Source organism: Populus euphratica, unplaced genomic scaffold (genome assembly GCF_000495115.2).
Source record: "Populus euphratica unplaced genomic scaffold, PopEup_1.0 scaffold24.1, whole genome shotgun sequence".
In the NCBI taxonomy this organism is placed as follows: domain Eukaryota; kingdom Viridiplantae; phylum Streptophyta; class Magnoliopsida; order Malpighiales; family Salicaceae; genus Populus; species Populus euphratica.
The window spans coordinates 1,158,415-1,176,516 of NW_011499893.1; the positions used below are offsets into that span (position 1 = coordinate 1,158,415).

The 18,102-nt window shown below is 38.3% G+C and overlaps 4 protein-coding genes and 1 pseudogene across 6 annotated transcripts; 2 read left to right on the top strand and 3 right to left on the bottom strand.

Moving 5' to 3' along the window:
- LOC105131717 (F-box protein CPR30-like) overlaps positions 1 to 1,178 on the bottom strand; it is a 5,892-nt pseudogene extending 4,714 nt beyond the window's left edge.
- Positions 1,179 to 1,253: 75 nt separating this feature from the next.
- On the bottom strand, positions 1,254 to 4,134 carry LOC105131663 (mannose-1-phosphate guanylyltransferase 1-like). The gene is made up of 5 exons (XM_011034742.1): positions 3,841 to 4,134; positions 2,817 to 2,949; positions 2,525 to 2,587; positions 2,221 to 2,460; positions 1,254 to 2,114 (listed from the first exon to the last, which is right to left on the bottom strand). Exons 2-5 carry the CDS (start codon positions 2,925 to 2,927, stop codon positions 1,401 to 1,403), a joined length of 1,128 nt encoding a protein of 375 aa, XP_011033044.1. The 5' UTR covers positions 2,928 to 2,949; positions 3,841 to 4,134; the 3' UTR covers positions 1,254 to 1,400.
- A 1,897-nt stretch (positions 4,135 to 6,031) lies between these two features.
- On the bottom strand, positions 6,032 to 8,162 carry LOC105131664 (xylosyltransferase 1-like). The gene is made up of 4 exons (XM_011034743.1): positions 7,304 to 8,162; positions 7,141 to 7,216; positions 6,913 to 7,028; positions 6,032 to 6,838 (listed from the first exon to the last, which is right to left on the bottom strand). Exons 1-4 carry the CDS (start codon positions 7,830 to 7,832, stop codon positions 6,291 to 6,293), a joined length of 1,269 nt encoding a protein of 422 aa, XP_011033045.1. The 5' UTR covers positions 7,833 to 8,162; the 3' UTR covers positions 6,032 to 6,290.
- A 925-nt stretch (positions 8,163 to 9,087) lies between these two features.
- Positions 9,088 to 13,557, top strand: LOC105131665 (uncharacterized). Of its 3 annotated transcripts, none has more exons than XM_011034744.1 (9): positions 9,088 to 9,482; positions 10,152 to 10,427; positions 10,537 to 10,639; positions 10,844 to 10,923; positions 11,009 to 11,086; positions 11,451 to 11,542; positions 12,183 to 12,294; positions 12,981 to 13,106; positions 13,196 to 13,557. In XM_011034744.1, exons 1-9 carry the CDS (start codon positions 9,219 to 9,221, stop codon positions 13,310 to 13,312), a joined length of 1,248 nt encoding a protein of 415 aa, XP_011033046.1. In that variant the 5' UTR covers positions 9,088 to 9,218; the 3' UTR covers positions 13,313 to 13,557. The 3 variants fall into 3 exon arrangements, with proteins under 3 accessions (XP_011033046.1, XP_011033047.1, XP_011033048.1); XM_011034745.1 differs by having other exon boundaries at positions 10,185 to 10,427; XM_011034746.1 differs by having other exon boundaries at positions 9,089 to 9,482; positions 10,218 to 10,427.
- A 1,215-nt stretch (positions 13,558 to 14,772) lies between these two features.
- Positions 14,773 to 17,957, top strand: LOC105131666 (F-box/kelch-repeat protein At1g51550-like). The gene is made up of 2 exons (XM_011034747.1): positions 14,773 to 15,553; positions 16,559 to 17,957. The coding sequence occupies exons 1-2, from the start codon at positions 15,115 to 15,117 to the stop codon at positions 17,545 to 17,547; spliced, it is 1,428 nt and encodes a 475-aa protein (XP_011033049.1). The 5' UTR covers positions 14,773 to 15,114; the 3' UTR covers positions 17,548 to 17,957.
- Positions 17,958 to 18,102: the final 145 nt, after the last annotated feature.

Sequence of the window (18,102 nt, forward strand, 5' to 3'; positions counted from 1 at the left end):
CGACCGGTGATGTACTGATATTTGCTCATAGGAGGCCAAGCACACTGACACAATATTTAACGTGGTTCGGCAAAACCGCCTACATCCACGGGAGAAGCCATTACATTATGTAGGGAGAGTACAAGATTTACAATAATAGAGGAGGAGGAATCATCCTCTCTTTGAGCAACTCTCAACCTCACTCTATTTCTCTCCTTTTGTGCTGCAATGGCAGCCCACTCTCTCCTACATTTCTCACCTCTTTGGCTCTACTTCCTCTCTCGTTTTGCTCTCTCATATATGCCTCTATTTATAGGCATTCATGGAAGCTCTTCTTGGTTTGTTGTCAACATTGGTGGCTACCAACTCTAGCTCATTCAACAATGGTGGCCACCAACTCTATCTCATTCAACAATGGTGGCTACCAATAGTCAATGGTAAATGGTTGGTGCCTTACATGAAATGGCAACCAACCTAACAGCAACTATCTCAAAAGCATATGGGCGATGAAACTTTATTTGTGAGCTCCTATCTAAACGATCATTATCAATAAGTAAAGAGAGTGATACTACTGGGTTTTCGGTTTGAAGAATCAATGGTTTGGCTTTGGCCAAATGCTCCTTGATGAAGTAAGGGAGAGTAATGAGGGAGTTCCATGATTGTGATACACACCTGAATCTCAAAATTGACTTGATGGGTGATTTCAGTAGTATCTTTGTCACCACATGTTCTGGGATACGATCCCTTTTCACTTCTTCTGCCACCTTTCTGTCCACCAGGAATAGTTTCTTTTTGGGTGGCTTCTTTTGCGATAAAAAAGGCTGAGAGAGAGAGAGAGAGGGGTGAATTGATTGGGAAAGGGCGCTCGCTTTCGCTGACTGTTCGAGGCGTTCGAGGAGGGGAAATATGAGAGAAATAGTAGAGCAGAGTAACGGCTTAGAGATGAAGATACTCTTCAGTGGTATCTTGGTTTTATAGTCTACTGATGATTGGTAGTTAGACGTTATGCAATAGCTTTTAAAGGAAATAGTTCTGGTTAGTTAACCTTCAGCATTATTTATAACAAACCTCGTCCATCACGCTCTATCCTCCACTTTCCTCGTATACATGACCTAGCGTGGTTTATTTACCTTAAAAGCTTTAGTTTCAGAAAGATACAGCTTCGGATTCTTATAATCAGATCCATCCCCTAATCTCATGATTCAAGGTGATTGGGCTAATCTCAACAGCTGCTCTAGGTTTTGATCACATAGCGAATCCTGAGACGAAATTTGTAGCAGAAACAATACTGCAACACTGGCCTGTGAAACGGACTTTTTTACACATGTTTGGAAGAGAAATGAAGGAAAAAGATCGAAAACATTTGGTTTTCCAGACGCAATGGCTTGTAACAACCCCCAAAGGGTCTAAACGTACAAATCTTAATCCCAAACCCTAACATTACTCTCCGGCTTCAAATTGCTCGACTCGATCTCTCCGCCAGGATAAACCACACCTCCATTGCTGTAAACATCGTCACACAGATAGATAACTTCTCCAAGGCTTGTCTTCTTTACATGGACAGCTTCTCCAAGGACTGTCTTCTCTACGCAGGCCCCTTGCCCCACTGTGGAGCTCCACCCGATGATACTGCTAGATATGCAAGCATGCTCCTTGATGGTAACTCCACTCATCACAGAGCAACGACAAAGTCTAACTCCTGACTCGACAACACATCCTGGTCCTATGGCAACATCAGGTCCTATCAAACAACCCTCTCCAATCTCCGCAGTCTCATCCACCAAAACATTTCCCACGATATGGGGACCAGTGGCCAACTGAGATGGGGATTTTTTTCTAAGAGAATCTAGATAGAGTATTAGGCCTGTGATATAGTCCCTTGGCTGACCAATGTCCATCCAAAATCCTGGAAGCGCCATTGCATAGAGCTTGCTCTCTGCCGCTATTTTCGGGAAGACCTCTTTCTCAATTGAGGTGGGCCTCAGTTCAATTCTATCAACAACAGATGGGTTCAACAGATAAATTCCAGCATTGATTTTGTTACCAACAAATGCTTTTGGTTTTTCCACAAATCTCTCAACTTTTCCCGTGGATTCTTCCATAATCACAACACCGTACTTTGATGGCTCATCCACCTACAGCGTAATAGAGAGAAACGGTTTTCGACATTTTTAAGGTTAGTTTAGTTTCACGTCTCGAAGAAAAACTGACGTAGATAAATTGATAACCGGTAGGAGTTACCTTGGTCACCATTATGGAAGCCTCTCCACCATGGGCTCTGTGGAATTCTATCATCAGCTTGAGTGGGTATTCGCAGATGACATCACTATTGAGAACAAAAAACGGTTCGCCAGAATCATCGGTTAGCTTGTCCCTTGCTAGTGCCAAAGGACCAGCAGTGCCGAGCGGCTCGGTCTCTTGTGAGCAAGTGATCTTAATATCAAGCTTCGTGTCAAAATCCTTCAAGAAGTTCATCATCTCCTGCAGGGCAGAGCACAGTTTGTTAAAAGTTGATAGTGGTCAAAAGTAGGCTGCCAGTTCGTACCTCGTGCTTGTAGTTGATAGCCAAAACAACTTCAGTCACTCCAATAGCCTTGAGAGCCTCTATCTGCAAACAATTCAAAGAATCAATAAGTGGATATGAGATTGACAGGGCATGGAATTGTGACGGCCCATTATACACGGACAAGTGTTTAAATTCTTTTAGCACCTGGGTTTTAAAACAAGTTGTTTCTTAATCGTGGAAATCGACAGAGGAAGCAGTCAACCATAAAGACAGCATCCAAAACGAGTCCAATTAAGTTATATCAACAAAGGCAATGCTCAAGATTTTATACCTGATGCAGGATCATAGGTTTGTTGGCAAATTCAACAAGTGGTTTAGGGACACTGAGAGTCAACGGCCTCAACCGTGTTCCAAACCCTCCAACAAGGATCAGTGCCTTCATTCTGATAAGCTCCCTGCTTTCCCTGCAAATTACATGTTCAGAAACCAGGCGGCAAGCAGTCTAACCAAGAGTAACAGAATACAATTTATGACTGTTTCGTTCTCTAACTAGTGTTATGGCGAAACTGTCAAATGCACTCCAACAAACAAAGCTACCCAAGAAAATCCTTTTTGTCATTTTGCCTGCTTTTTTTATGTGATGTGATGAGTAGCAAGAGTCACCATATTCAGTAGTTTATGAATTAGAACCAGGTGAGTACTTGGGGCATTAAACCCCAGAAATCATACTCGAAAGAGTCAATCTCGACCGGCTGCGAAATAGATTTGCTACAGCATTCAGCTAAACAAGATGTTAACGTTCTATCACTCGAAAATTTAAAAAACTTGTTTCGCCATTCAACTCATCCGCAAGCCTGGCCTTTACCGAGTCGGATGCATCATTGGATAAAAAAGTGGAGAGCATTCCATCATTTAAACCATGAAGAACAACAGAAATGTCAAAGGGGGTCCCTCATAAAGACAAAATCTTTCAACATGATTCGTCTTTCTTGTTTTAAGTGGATTTTACATTGAGACTGATCGTACACGTTAAATAGGACTAAATCTCACTTAAACAACAAATCTTAATATAATATAAACTGAAGTAGTACATATACACAAGATCTAACATAAAAACAAAAAGGATAACTCTGAATTAATAAATTAAACAGTCGTAAAAATGGCTTTAAAAATTCTTTCAAAGATCAAACAAAACCACAAAAATCAGAATAACAAGTAAGCCAAAAACAAAAAAAGGAATCAAATTCTTGTCAAAACATTATCCACGTTGCTACATTTCAGAAAACAGCACCAGACCCAGACAACAACACCATAAAGCCTAAAAAACACTGAGACAAAAACAGTGAAACGAGTACCTTCAGCCTTACAAGATCCCGAACCCGAATCACAAGAGCAGGTTTCCGACAGAGCGAGTCAGAGGTGTCTAAGGATATAATACAAAAGGCAGAGCTTGGTTTGATGGGGTACGTGAATTGCATGGAAGAGGCAGAGGAAGCTCAAACGGAAGGAGGAGGAGGAGCAACAAAGATTATATTATTTACTTAGAGAAGTAGAAGAGGAAACTATCAAAACCCCACCGGCCTTTGCCCTCCCTCTCACCTTTGCCTCTTCACTTGGTATTTATAGACTGCTAGAATTGCACTTGCTTCAGGACTCCACTCCCACCTAAAGACAAGATTTGTCTTTCTTCTTCTTCTTCTTCTTTTTATTTTCAAACTGCCCCTCATTTACACTACATTTTTAAGGATTATATTTGGTCCCTGTAATATTGACCTTTTCTAGTATTGAATCTCTGCTGCACTTTTTTTTTTTATCTGGTCCATCTCCTCATAAAAATGTTTCCTGACATCTAATAGATAAGCTTCCATTTTTTCCTGACATGCCAGAATTAAAAGAAAATTGAACAGATGGATCATGTTAAAGTTTATTAAAGTAAAGGGACCAAATGAGATTAAAAAAATAGAAGGCACGTTGAACAAAACTGCTGTCCGAGCTTCTATTTGGCACTTGGGCTTTGGCCCGTCAATGGAATAAATGTAAATCAATGTCCTTTTTTGAGAGGCTCGTTTGGTAAACCGGTGGATCATACTAAAAGCTTCCATTTTATGTTTTTAGTGGCCCGCAGTTAGTGGACGAAGATATTTGTTCAGTAATTAGATCTCATTTTTTAAAAACAAAATGAGGGCAAACTAAAATTTAAATTAAAGGATGAAATTAAAAAAAATAAATTATTAAATGAATAAAATAAAAAAAATAAAAAAATCAAGATTATGGATTTAAGGATGAAATTGAAAATAAATTAGAATTTGATAAAATAGCTAAAAGTCAAAATTAAAAATCAAAACATTAAAGGTAAAACCTTAAATATCATCGAATATTGAATTGAAGGGAAAAATTGAAAAAAAAAACCAAATTCACAAAAGAATCTAAAATAAAAATAAAAATAAAATTGAAAAGATATTAAAATTTGATAAAAAAAAAAGGCAAAAATCTAAATTAGAAATCAAAACATTGAAAGTCAAACTTGAAACATTATAAAATAAGAGCACATGTTTGATATAAAAATTAAATTTTAAATGATAAAATTAAAAAAAAAATCGATATAATTAAAAGAATAAAGAGAAAATATGATAAACTTAACAAATTACAAGCTTTTTTGAATTTTGGCAAGGGCAATACATTATTCAAGGTGGAAAAGAAAGAAAAGAGGAGGGTAAGAAAAAATATTTTCAAAATTCCATAAATTGTTTAGTAGCTACGTATAAAAAGGGGTAGCAAGACACATCGAATGTAGCCTTAAAATATAGTGTTTGGCTACCAAGAACTACCATATAAGCCATTGAAAGAGTGCATGCATCCATATATTGATGCGTGTGATGTACAAACTAATAATTTTTTTTTAAAAAAACCAAATTTCTAGAAAATAATCAATGCCTCCCTAAAGAAGAAAAAAGTATAAGCTGATAATTCAAAGAATATGGCAGGAAAGCAAGACTTGATACTACCTTTGAAAGGGAAACCAATTCCTTGCTCTGTGGTGTTCTGTCTTAGTAGGTCATTTATTTGTTTTAATGCTGGTGATGACTTCCAAGTCGGAACCCACCTCATCTCTTGGTTTAAGGGAATGGTGGAGACTTCAGGCACGTATCAATTGACAAGATTATGTATTTTCTCCTTAATAATATCCATAAAACTTGATCCGGTTAGGTTATGGACTTTTCAATCTTCTTACTTGTCTTTGAACACGGCTTAATCAATTTACTGTAAATGTAAAGAACAACAAGTATAACATAACTAACAGATCAGCTTTATCATTCCTTTTATAAATCATTTTCCGATGAAAGGATGAGATTATACGAGCATACAATATTAACAAAAAAAACTCTTCAATCTTAGCTATAGATTATCTGAATCTAAAAGCATTTTAGTAACCACATCGTGTCAAGAAGTGAAAACCAAAAACACTCATGCCTTGATTGTGCATATCAAAGACTTAAAAATCTTGTCTACCCCCCATTCAATCAATCTTGTAATAAGAAGTATATTTCATGAAAAATATCATATCACCCTTGAAAGCATGCTATAAATAATAAGGGAAAAACAATAAGTTTATTGTAGAAATTCTCGATAAAATGTGAACTTGTATGTACAATATATCACTGGGTGCTTCTAGCTTTTGTTTTAACAAGCAAGTACGCATTTATAGTGCATTTAGCAAAGGATTCATATGGCTAAGAGGCTTGATTTAACCTATAGTTTTCGATTAAAAGAAAAAAATTATCCACACAAGGTTGTATGCTTGGTTCTATGATGACCCCATTTTTGTAGCTTGAAGGCATTGACTAGTTGTCAATTTCTCTTCACTGGCAATCTTAGACAATAAAAATGCAAGCTTGATACCATAAGATCCTGGCTTGACATCATTAATGTTACCCCAGTTTGAACAGAAATCCTCCCCTGGAGGCTTTGATGCCTCTGAGCTCTTGTTCATACCTTGGTCTAAGCACCATTTTCCAGGCACCAATCCATTGGGTTCACGGTTCAAGACGTTCTCATCTATCATGTTTAGTGCAGCAGCATCTTCTTTAAATGGCCTTGCAAATGCTGCTCCACCATTTAGCATTTTGTCATAAGGTGATTCCCCATCTGTAGTAGTTTCCAGAATATTGTACCTTAAATCATTGCTTACTGTTGTGTTTTGAAACTCAGGAGAGTTGCAGAGGACAGAGTGGAAATACGATTCAAGTGGGGATGCCGTGTTGCTGAAGTACATTAGTAGTTTTCTTGGAAGGTTGTCCCATCCTTGGACACAGTACTCCATGAAAGCTCTTGTAAGAATCAGCCAGGGCGAACCTGGTAGGCAAAACAAGCATTTACAGCAAGTGATGGCTTTAAGATATGCCCTTTGAGCTGGAAAGGAAACTGACCTCCAAATATCTTGAAAGCATCAGGTGTTGTTCGAGTCTCAACAGCATAATAAAGGTGGCTACTCTTTTGAAGATGTAAGCTGGGGTCTACAACAATTTGGTTAATCTTGTGTATCCTGCACCAAATCAATTCAACAGCCATTGCTTCTTTAAATCAATCAGATTACCTTGAATTTCTTCTCTCTATAAAGTAAAGAAATTGCAGGATGAAAAATGGCTCACGCTTACTCGTTTTTCGCAGTGTCATTAGTATAGTTGATGAAGTTGAGATCTCTTGGCAAGGAAGTGAAGGCATGGAGGAGATCTGCCCAGAAATATTTATTATTAACAAATGCCGTGGCCATTGGATCATAAAACTAAATTTCTAGAAAATATTGCAAGTAGCATTTACCATCTTGACTCACTAGAGGATAGTCTGAGACACTTAAATTGATGAACCAGTCCCAATCTGTACTCAGCTTAAGAAGCAACGCAGCAGCATTGAGTATGGCAGCAAGAGCAGACGATCCCATTTCGTTGATAGCATAACCTTTTCCAACAACATTAACATTACCAAATGCTTGAAACAAACTTTCAGATTGAACTGAAACAACCAACTCCGCCCTTTCATAATCTGAGGATTCGGCATCAAGTTGCAATAGATATTGGTTCCTTGGATGGTAAATTGCCTTTAATAGCCTTAACATTCTCTTCCCATCTCCACTGGTACCACATATCCAATAAGCAAGAACAGGAGGATAGTCCCGCCCTTTTGAAGGGACAATCACTGAAAAGTACTGCAAATCCTCACTTGCAGTAGCAGAAGCGTGATCATTAAACCATGACTTCGACAAGGCAATCAGTATCAGCAGACTCATTGCAAAAGCAAGAATCCATGCATGATAGCCTGAATTCCCTGAAGAAATTTTTGATGTCCTCATTTGATCATCAGCTTCTCAATGCCAACTTCACCTTCAAGAATTAACGTTTGAAAAAGAATTGGAAACCGGTGAAGAACAGGATAACAAAAAACGGGAATGTGAGAGAACTCTAGGAGGTGAGAAAATGCAGATACATGGTGAAGACTTGAGAACCTAAGAAGGGTTTGAGGAAGGTGTGAAGTTGTTGAACAAGCACTGCTCAACTTACTAGTAAATAGGAATCAAAAACTTGAACTCAAAGAGAATTAGAAAAGCAAACAAAGGGATTGTGCAAAGGGAGGGTCCTTTCAAAACAAGGAAGCAAGATTGTCCATGATGAAAATAGGGATTTTAGAAAAAGACATGGAGGTGGGTGGTGGTTCTTTTCTGCGAGTTATAATGCTTGCTGCTCTCTTTTCACTTTCTACTGTAGTTTGCTCATTGGTGGGCTTTCAGCTTTCAAGATCAACCCCCCCAAAAACATAAGAAATTAAATTTGAAAGTATTTTTCTGATCTAAAACTATTTATATACCTTACAACCCGCTTATGGAGTGATTATTGACATTATTTTAGAAATTAATTCGGAATAAATATGTGGAGGTAAACAATGTTAGTCTTTGTTGTCTGCGTAGTAGCATCCTTGAGATTATCCATCAGCAGTTGGAGACAAGACAGCCCAGCCAAAGCTTCTACTTTAATGATTTCTGATAATTGAATCATATGTCTTCATCATTAGAGTTTTTAGTAACTTGAGTTTTAAGCCATTTTATTATTTTGTTTTATCATTTTTCTTACAATATATAAACTTTATAGTTGCAGTTATAATTATTAAATCTGACAGATCAATCTGGAATTTAGCTAGCTCATCGTCAAGTTGATGTTAGAGTTGATAGGCAGATTAACTTACCAACTAGACCAAACACAAACACGGCCACTCTTTGGGCCCAAGTAATGTAATAAACAAAATCCCTCTTTTGGATCAGTCCATTTGTTATATCTGATATATTTTTTTATGTACTGGTTTGGGCCTGCCCTTGTCCGTCACCTGCTGCTCTTGGCTCTGAAAATCTTTTTCTTTCATTTTTTACACTAATATTTTTTTTTTTGGGGAAATTAGAGCTGAATTCTTTTTTATTTGAAAATTGAAACACGAAGTCAGTTTGTATTCTTACAACATAATATAATTTAAATGTGTTTTGTATTGATCTTCACTCAATTTTCTCACGTGGTATAACTATGCTAATAAGGATTACGGATAATTCATAATAAATAATTAATAATAATAATAATAAAAAGAAATCTCCCGTCCCTCTCAAGTCTCATGCACTTGCCTCCTCCCCGCACAACCCAGAAGGATTGTCATAAAACCCTTGCTTTCATTCCTCTCTTAATCTCTGCCTGCTTCAATGGAATCAATGCTGGTGACAAGCTCAGTCTTTCCAGAGACATACCCACTTCTCAATAACATCCCCTCTTCTCCTCTGCCTCCTCCTATCACATTACACAACTCCAAGCGGACTGGGTCTCTCAGATTTGCCCAAAATCCCCACTTTATTTCCCTTCGTCTTCCAGCTCTAGCACGTCATGTTTCAGGTGGTGATGGTGATGATCAGGGGCCGTTAACTAATGGGCCTGCCTTCTTTTCTGATGAGAATCTTTCTTTGCCTCAGGTGATCATGTTTTTTTTTTCTTTCTTTTGGTCATAAAGGTGAATCCTTTATTTCTTGAGTTGATAGATTGACAATATACGAATTTATGAAAGTTTTTGCAAGGTTTAAGGAAGTCTCAGGAAAAAGAGGGAAAAATAGTTGAGGTTGAATGTTGTGTCAGAGAATTTGATTGTCTTGTTTGTTTTTTATTCAGGATTGGAAAGAGAGAATTTTTTTACTGCTGAGATTGGAAAGAAATTAGCTTTAAGAAAGGGTTGAATTTTCTTTAGGATGTTAAGGAAAAGAGAAGAACTTTGCTCTTTTTCTTGAGGTTTTTGATAGGCTGAGGTGATGCTTGGTGGTAAGGGAGTTGTGGAAACAGGGTTGAAGAGCTGATAGGATTATTTTGAGCTTGAGAATGTCACAATTTCTTATACTACTAACCTGGTTGGAATCTGCAATTCTGTCCATTCAAGTTTTATTTCCTTGTTTAACGGTGTATTTTTATTTTTTTTATTATGCGCAGATTATAGTGAGTTGTTAGGCTGTTAGGGAAGTCGGGGGGACAAAACTTGTGGCCAGTTTCTCCATTTAATGTAGAGGGTGTGGTTTTTTTCCCTTTGTCTTCGATCAGAGTTGTCTTCGCATGCCTATATGATGTTTTGGAACCTTTTCTTTTCTATGAGGTAGACAATAACTGGATTTATCAAATGGCTACTTCGACTTAGTAGTGATGGCTTATCTCATGTTATGAAGGATAACATAAATCAAAGTGAAAGTAGTGAAAAAGATGCGGAGAAAATACTGAAGGTGGAGACGCCTCTGATTGTACCACATGGAAATGGAACAGGTGGGGGAGCCAGAGCTGGGCTTTTCAGAACACCAATTTCTGGTGGAGTGCAGAGTGCAACATCAGCTCATGGCTTACCTCGACCAGCATTAGCGGTCCGCAATTTGATGGAGCAGGTAATGACCATTTGTTTTTTTTTCTCCAGAACCTAGTCATTGCCCAGAATGTGTCTAATTTCATGTGTTTAATATAATGATTCTGAATGTATATTTCTTCATAACTCAGGCTAGATTTGCTCATCTGTGCACTGTAATGTCTCGAATGCACCATCGAAGAGAAGGGTATCCATTTGGTTCCTTGGTCGATTTTGCACCAGATTCAATGGGCCGTATGTTCTCAAGTTTTCTCACTGATTACTGCTAAATGATATAGTTAGTTTGGCTAAAAAGATCTAATCAAATTGGACTAGAATTTGACACAAACTCTCGATTCTGGACACTCATTTGTACATTTAACAATGATTTTCATAGTGTGTACATGTGTCTGCAAATGATGTGACTCATTTAATCTTTTTGGTTTTCGCAATCTGTAGATCCTATTTTTTCATTTTCACCATTGGCCATCCACACAAGGAATTTGCTAGTAGACCCTAGATGCACACTAGTTGTGCAGGTTAGTACATGCTCTTTCACTCTAGAAAATCCTGGGTAGTTTTCTTTCTCCATTAATGAACTTTACTGACAGTTAGGTTTCATAGATCCCGGGGTGGAGTGGCTTATCAAATGCAAGGGTAACAATTTTTGGTGATGTCTTCCCACTCCCAGAACACCAACAGGTAATCCTCCCTCTGCTCTTGAGAAAGTATGGTTTTGCTATATGCCCTTGAAGGTTAGATTTCTTTTCCTTTTTTTTTCTAGATGCACCGTGCGAGGGTATATACAACATGATCAGTTTCCATCTCAGTAGTGTCTATAAGGATCTCTTTGACATTTATGTTACTTTCAATAGAGTATGTTGCATTCCTCTGGTATTCGTGCTCCTGAATATTGGAGATCATTCTTTGCTTGAGATACACAGAAGTTTCTCTAAAGAATCAGCACCAATTTTTGTAGGGAATGTGCATCATCTCTTCATTTTTGTTATTCTAGAGGATCTCTCTTTTTTCTTTGTTGAGCATAATATCTGTTTGCATCTGCCAGGAGTGGGCTCATAAGCAATACATTGCAAAACATCAACAGGGGCCTTCCCAGCAGTGGGGGAATTTCTACTATTTCAGGATGCAAAACATAAGGTTTGTTTCTTGCATATCGAGGTTTGGTTAGATTTTCTTTATGCTTTTAGCTCCTTAGATTAGCTTCTTCAAATTTTAATTAAAAAAATTAGTTCCAAATTCTTCTGCTGCATTTTGAGCATTGTGCTTGCTTAACAAAACTTCAAAAGGGTTGAAGAACATGCCATGTAGAACTGGAAATACAATTAGCATATGTCTTCTCAGAGTTGGTTTAGTTGGTTTTGCTCAGAAGAGGTTTAAAATTCTTATTTCGATGGCATCTTTGGGGCAATTTTTGTTGCCCTTCTTGTTAGATGGTCATGACATGAGCTGCAAACCTTTGCGTCCTTTTGCATGCTCATTGATTCGTGGCCTATTGAGCAGTGGCAATAAGGAAGTTGATATTTGTGTGCTCTGTGTTTGAGGTTTTTTTTTTTTTTGGCGAGTAAAGGCTTAAAACTAAACTGAGGATTTAACTTTACAAAACTTAATGAACATTTTCAGCATTCTAGTATATTGTATACATCTTAATCAACATTTCAGTAAATTTGTTGGCGGGAACTGCATGTAATTAGGTGGAGCCCCTAAGTTTATGTTATGAGCTCATCTGTAAATCTAAATATAAAAGATCAAATGTCTAAAAACTTCAATCTTTTGCCAGTGACATATATTTTATTGGAGGCTTTGGCACTGTTGCTTGGGTTGATGTCAAGGAATATGAGGCCCTTCAGCCTGATAAGATTGCAGTTGACGGAGGGGAGCAAAATCTTAAGGTGATCTTGAAAATCCTCATTAGTTCCAACAGAGATGATGTGCACATGCATAAGGAAGTTGTCTCTGGTTCTGTTATTGTGTTTTAAACTTTTATTTTATTCTCTCTATGGTCTGATATGTTCATTTGGGACTTGTTTCTGTTTGGTGTTCTCTGATCAAGGATGAAAATATCTAATACTCATTAGTTTGATTTGCTGTTTTACACTAAGGAGCCAGACTGAATTTCATCTTTGAATAATAAGCTTAGTTCCTTGTGACGTTGGTCTGGTCTATTACTGATATGGCTGTTAATGTGTCATAGTAAGGGAGTGGTGAAATAGAAAAATCATGCATGTAGGTATAGCTATGCAAATTTTAAACACAGTTTTTGAGGGCTGCAACTGAATGCAGTCTGATTTGAATGTGCCAAAAAGTAGCTTGGTTTTTATTGATTGTAGCGTTTTGTTTTGTTGAGTGTCTGTAATTATTGTTTACTGGGTGGTCGCTTCACTTTCACGTTCATGGATCTCTAGTGCTACTTGGCCTGATAATAGGTTTCTTCTAACAAAAAGTCACCCAACAATCACGTGAACTTTATGTTTCTGAGTTTATAGGTCCAGAGTTTATCTCATACATTTTTCTCTATGATAAGATTTTCCAGCATGTACTTTGGGATTCACCGTATTGGGATTTGCATTTGCTACAGGAACTTAATGCAATTTTCTCAAAACCACTTAAAGAGCTCCTGTCATCTGAAACAGAGGTAGATGATGCTGCCTTTATATCAATAGACAGTAAAGGAACTGATATTCGGGTCCGTCAAGGGGCACAGGTAATTCCTTCGTTCAAGAACATTTCCTAATCGATATTTGGTTATGTTCTTATGCTGGTGACTATATTTTGTATTCTATTCTTTTATAGTTCAACATACAGAGGCTATCATTTGAAGATGGGCACGCTGTTGAAACATTAGAGGAAGCCAAGGCTGCTCTTTGGAAACTAATAAATAAAGGCCAAGTGCCCGGTTTGCAGAAATAAAACTTGGGCTGCTCTTTATGCGACCTTTCTTTCTTTTTTGATTGAGCTTGAAGCGAAATAGCCGCATGAAGCTGAGTTTGTATCCTAATTCACATCAAAACAACCTCATTAGTTTTCTTTTCCCCGTCTTCCCCTTCAACTTTCATGTCCTAAAAACTCCTAGGACTTGTTGTAGGTGGACTGCAGTTTGTACACAGGTCTCGTGATAATGCAAAAGTTTTTTTTTTATTAATTTATGGCAAGCACAATTTCTTGCAAATGCTTGACTTGTATTGCCAGTAATTGATCTTCAAAACACACGTAAGGCAAAAGGGCTGCTACATATGACAAATTCAGCCATCATATTAGCTTCTCCAAACATGCATGGCCATCGGTCATCCTTATCGGCATTGAAAAATAGTCTAGGACCTACCTCTTCTGTTTGAAAATGTGATGTTGAAATGAACTGTGATCAAACTGTAAGGTGTAATTGTCATTAACGTGAAATTGCAAATCAAGACAGAATCTCTTGATAATTGCAAGCAACCAAGTTTTAGTCTTATCTCAAGGAAGTATCAAAATGGTACAGCCCATGGCATCAGAAATTTGGTTTTTGGCCTGTTGAGAGACTACCAAGGCATGAATGAAGCCATTTGTTTAAATCTATTCTTCAATAACCTGTGATGAACCGAGAGGGTTAATAGGATACTTTTCGTCAAGCCTTCTCACTGCTTCCACTAACAGGATGAAAAGAAGGGTGATGTTCCGTTCATGGGTTTTACCCCCATCTAACAGGATGAAAAGAAGGATGATGTTCCGTTCATGGGTTTTACCCCCATTGGAAGTTAATACAAGTGCTTCATTTGGTGTCTTCGTGATGATGATGGTGTATCCAACGGTTTCAATTATGACACGTAGTAGATTAATGGACCCTTTTAAGTCTCAATCCTGATGATGACTATTCCACCTGGCACTCGAAATTCTACTGCCCTCTTCTCTCTCTCTCACCTAATGATTATTCACTGCTGGACACATTTCCTCCGTCATGTACAAGGATCCTATAAACACAGCTTGTGGATCCCTAACCTTTATGTAGCCAGGGAAATCTAGTGAAAGCAAATCTAAACCTCAATACAGTCCGTAATCTATACTGAGTCCCAAGACAATACAATCTATCAATCGGATCCCTAATGCTTCACATGTTATACGCGGTATAGCGGCTTCGTTTTGAAGAAACTTGACAAAACAATTAAAGGACATGGACGGGAGACCCAATTGAGAAGTGTGTCTGAACTCTTTGGGACTCAATTGATAAAACTTATAGTTTTGAAACTCAATTGAGAATTGGGTAATATGTTAGGGTCTTTTGGGTTTTAACTTCTCTAAAAGGACATCCCTTGTGGACTCACAAAGTAAATTCTGGAAAAAAAAGATCAGAGAGTAGAAGATGAAGCGAGAAGATATAGACAAAGGTCCCTATTTGTCATTTGGCTTCCTTGTCTTCAAAATGACATGGTGGCAAGGAACAGTTGAGAATGAAGGTTGCTCATCATTTCATGTACCAGACAAAAGAAATGGGCTCCCCTCATCACCTATCTTTCTATCCACGATCTATCTCTTTTCAAGTCTACTGAATTTACCATCTTCCATATTTTTCACCATTTCATTCTTTGGCATGACATGAACACTAGACCATTTCAGAACTATGTTTTGTTTCTCCCTACCCTCTGTCCAACACAATCCCACATAACTCAGTTGCTCCAATAACCATAGCCTTACATCTTAAAAAAACATAGTCAGGACTATCCTACGAAACAACAAGCATGGCTACTTTCTTCATGGCAAAGAGTACTCCTAGAAGCAGCAACATTGGATCATCATCAGCATCACCTATAGTTAAGCTGGCTGATGACCATCTCTTCACAATTATGCTTCTGCTTCCTGTAGATTCACTTATCTCCTTTGCCATGACTTGCAAAAGGTTCAGGTCCTTAACAACTTCTGATACACTGTGGGAGTCCATATGCAGGAGGGAGTGGGGGTCCACATCAGTGGATGCCTTCAAGTCTTCTATCAATACGAACAACAATCAGCAGTTGCCATGGATGAGGCTATACAAGCAGGTGTCTCAGCTTGACTCATTTTCTTGCCATAAACTGCCTGACCCAGATAGTGACTTGATGCTCCCAACTCCCAGGGCTTCTCACTCTCTCAACTTTGTTTCTGATTGCCTGGTCTTGTTTGGTGGTGGCCGTGAAGGAGGTCAGCCCATCTTTCATTTGATTAGATGTTATGATTCCCAAATCCAATCTCTTAATATGTTATCTTTCTTAAATGTGCCCGTGTGCGTCTGTGATGCTTCACTGTTTGATTTGCTGGTTAAGGATGCTAAAGTTATGTTTATATTAGTTTATGCCTGCTCATTAGTTCTGCCTTCAGATTTCTAGTGTTCCTGATTCAACTAACCATGGATTAGGGTTTCATTGCTTGAGAATGTTCTTGCTTCTTGATCATGGCTTCAATATATTGGTAAGTTTGAAATCGAGCATTCGTTGTGTTGAGTTGAGTTGAGTTATGCATCGTAAGTTTCTGGCTGCCTTCTACGTTTATAAATTTAACTACATGTATCTGTGCAGCATTATAGCCTAAAGCATGCTCCTCTGCTAAATTTTTAACATAAAAGAAATTGTGAAGTGATGATGTGGTTTCTTTCTTGCTAGCTAGCTGCAAATGCAGTAGTCCCACTTCTTACAATGCTTCTTGAGTGCCCATTTTGGCAACCAGATTACCGTATGGCAGCAATGATCTACTTATTCCACAAAGTTTTCTGCTGCTGCTTTTCCAGTCAAAAACGTTCATTAGAATCAATTTAATTGTCCATTTCTGATAAAGTACAGTTACCCTCATCCTTGAACTTGAAAGTAATTTCAACTAGTAAAGGCGTCAATTCCAGAAGCTAATCAATCTCAGCATCCGTTTTCGCTTCCTGAACTGTGAAGTGGAAAACACATCCCACAATGCCACTTTGTTCATATATTCCAATATTTATTAGCAGTTTGAGTTATAATTATATTGTGGAAGGATGGTTGAATCATTTCAGCAGGCCCCATCGGGAAAACTTTTAATGAAAATGGACAATAATTGAACGTTCATCATTCTCTTGATTTTTCTGAAGCTGTTCTTCATTTATTTATTTTTACCTTTTTATGTCAAATTGCTTCGGTGTATAACCATTTCTTGTTTTTGTTGTGTTGGTCTTCTTTGCAGGGCGAGATCTCGATGATACATGGGTGGCATACATAGGTAAAGATTTTCAAAGAATGCTGAAATGGCAGAAGGTTACCTCAGGAATTCCGAGTGGGAGATTTGGGCATACTTGCTCCGTCATTGGCGAAAATCTTGTGCTCTTTGGAGGAATTAATGATCGTGGGATGCGTCAAAATGATACATGGGTGGGGCAAGTAGTACTTAGTGAGAACCTTGGTATAACAACATTGTCATGGAGGCTGCTTGATGTGAGCTCCGTAGCCCCACCACCCCGTGGGGCTCATGCTGCTTGTTGCATTGATAAAAGGACAATGGTCATCCATGGAGGTATTGGATTGTTCGGCCTTAGATTGGGAGATACTTGGATTCTAGAACTTTCAGAGAATTTCTGTTCTGGAACGTGGATAGAGCTGGTGGCTCATCCATCACCTCCACCTCGTTCAGGACACACATTGACATGTATCGAAGGAACAGGAACTGTTCTATTTGGAGGAAGAGGTTTGGGGTATGATGTGCTGCATGATGTCTGGCTCTTGCAAGCATCTGAGGATCAACTCAAGTGGGTACAGATGCTCTATAATTTGCAAGACATACCTGAAGGAGTCTCCCTCCCGCGAGTTGGCCACTCAGCCACACTAATTTTGGGAGGTCGGCTGCTAATCTATGGAGGGGAAGATTCACAGAGACACAGGAAGGGAGATTTTTGGGTGTTAGATGTTAGTAAGATCCCATCAATTAAAGAGCAGTCAACTCCATTAAACTCAAGGGGATTACAAGCAAATATGTGGAGAAGGCTCAAGGCAAAGGGTTATAAACCCAACTGCAGATCATTCCATCGAGCCTGTGCAGATCATTCAGGGCGTCGCTTGTACGTTTTTGGTGGAATGGTGGATAGCTTACTTCACCCTGCCGAAGCATCTGAGTTGAGGTTTGATGGGGAGCTCTTTCTTGTAAAATTTGAGCTGGAAACAGGAGCAGTAAGGTGCTGAGTTAACATAAGAGTGTTTCCAAATGATCGCTCAAAAGGCCATACTTCTTAGCCCTGTAGATGGTAGCCCTCATGCAGCTCAACCATCTGCTATGTACATGTTTCATGAATAAAATATGAATAATACTAGACTATGCCTCTTTTAGACAAATCTTGAGGGAGGCCATGGAAGTGATCCATATTGAGTCACTGCCTCCTGGATCAGAATGAAAATCATCAGCCTCAGCCTCATTTATCCGTCAACTTATTATTTCTATAAAATCAGGCTCCAAGCACTAAAGCAGTTGAGTGAGTATTCATGAGTCCTTTTGGACTAGCTCAATTAGCCCTCCATAGTTTGGACTGATTGTTTCAGGTCATGTCATTCGATAGACGAAAATCGATCTTGCTTTTTGTTAAGAATAACAATAATAATAATTAAAAAAAAAAACCCGTACTTGTTGACACTCAATAGTAATAAACCTTACAAGCTATCCAAGAATAGGACTCAAATCCTACACTTCCCTGCAGTTATTATAGTGATTGTTTTATAAATAATTTTTTATTTAAAAATATA

What these genes read in the sequence shown, in the direction of transcription:
- LOC105131663 (XM_011034742.1), bottom strand. Translation starts at nt 2,927, where the DNA reads ATGAAGGCACTGATCCTTGTTGGAGGGTTTGGAACACGGTTGAGGCCG. An exon ending in AACCTATGATCCTGCATCAG is followed by an intron (nt 2,588 to 2,816) that starts GTATAAAATCTT and finishes AATTGTTTGCAG; the next exon opens with ATAGAGGCTCTCAAGGCTAT. An exon ending in CTATCAACTACAAGCACGAG is followed by an intron (nt 2,461 to 2,524) that starts GTACGAACTGGC and finishes TCTGCCCTGCAG; the next exon opens with GAGATGATGAACTTCTTGAA.
- LOC105131664 (XM_011034743.1), bottom strand. Translation starts at nt 7,832, where the DNA reads ATGAGGACATCAAAAATTTCTTCAGGGAATTCAGGCTATCATGCATGG. An exon ending in TCCTCTAGTGAGTCAAGATG is followed by an intron (nt 7,217 to 7,303) that starts GTAAATGCTACT and finishes ATTTCTGGGCAG; the next exon opens with ATCTCCTCCATGCCTTCACT. An exon ending in TGCTTTCAAGATATTTGGAG is followed by an intron (nt 6,839 to 6,912) that starts GTCAGTTTCCTT and finishes TTTGCCTACCAG; the next exon opens with GTTCGCCCTGGCTGATTCTT.
- LOC105131665 (XM_011034744.1), top strand. Translation starts at nt 9,219, where the DNA reads ATGGAATCAATGCTGGTGACAAGCTCAGTCTTTCCAGAGACATACCCA. An exon ending in TCCGCAATTTGATGGAGCAG is followed by an intron (nt 10,428 to 10,536) that starts GTAATGACCATT and finishes TTCATAACTCAG; the next exon opens with GCTAGATTTGCTCATCTGTG. An exon ending in GAGGGGAGCAAAATCTTAAG is followed by an intron (nt 12,295 to 12,980) that starts GTGATCTTGAAA and finishes CATTTGCTACAG; the next exon opens with GAACTTAATGCAATTTTCTC.
- LOC105131666 (XM_011034747.1), top strand. Translation starts at nt 15,115, where the DNA reads ATGGCTACTTTCTTCATGGCAAAGAGTACTCCTAGAAGCAGCAACATT. An exon ending in TGGTGGTGGCCGTGAAGGAG is followed by an intron (nt 15,554 to 16,558) that starts GTCAGCCCATCT and finishes TCTTCTTTGCAG; the next exon opens with GGCGAGATCTCGATGATACA.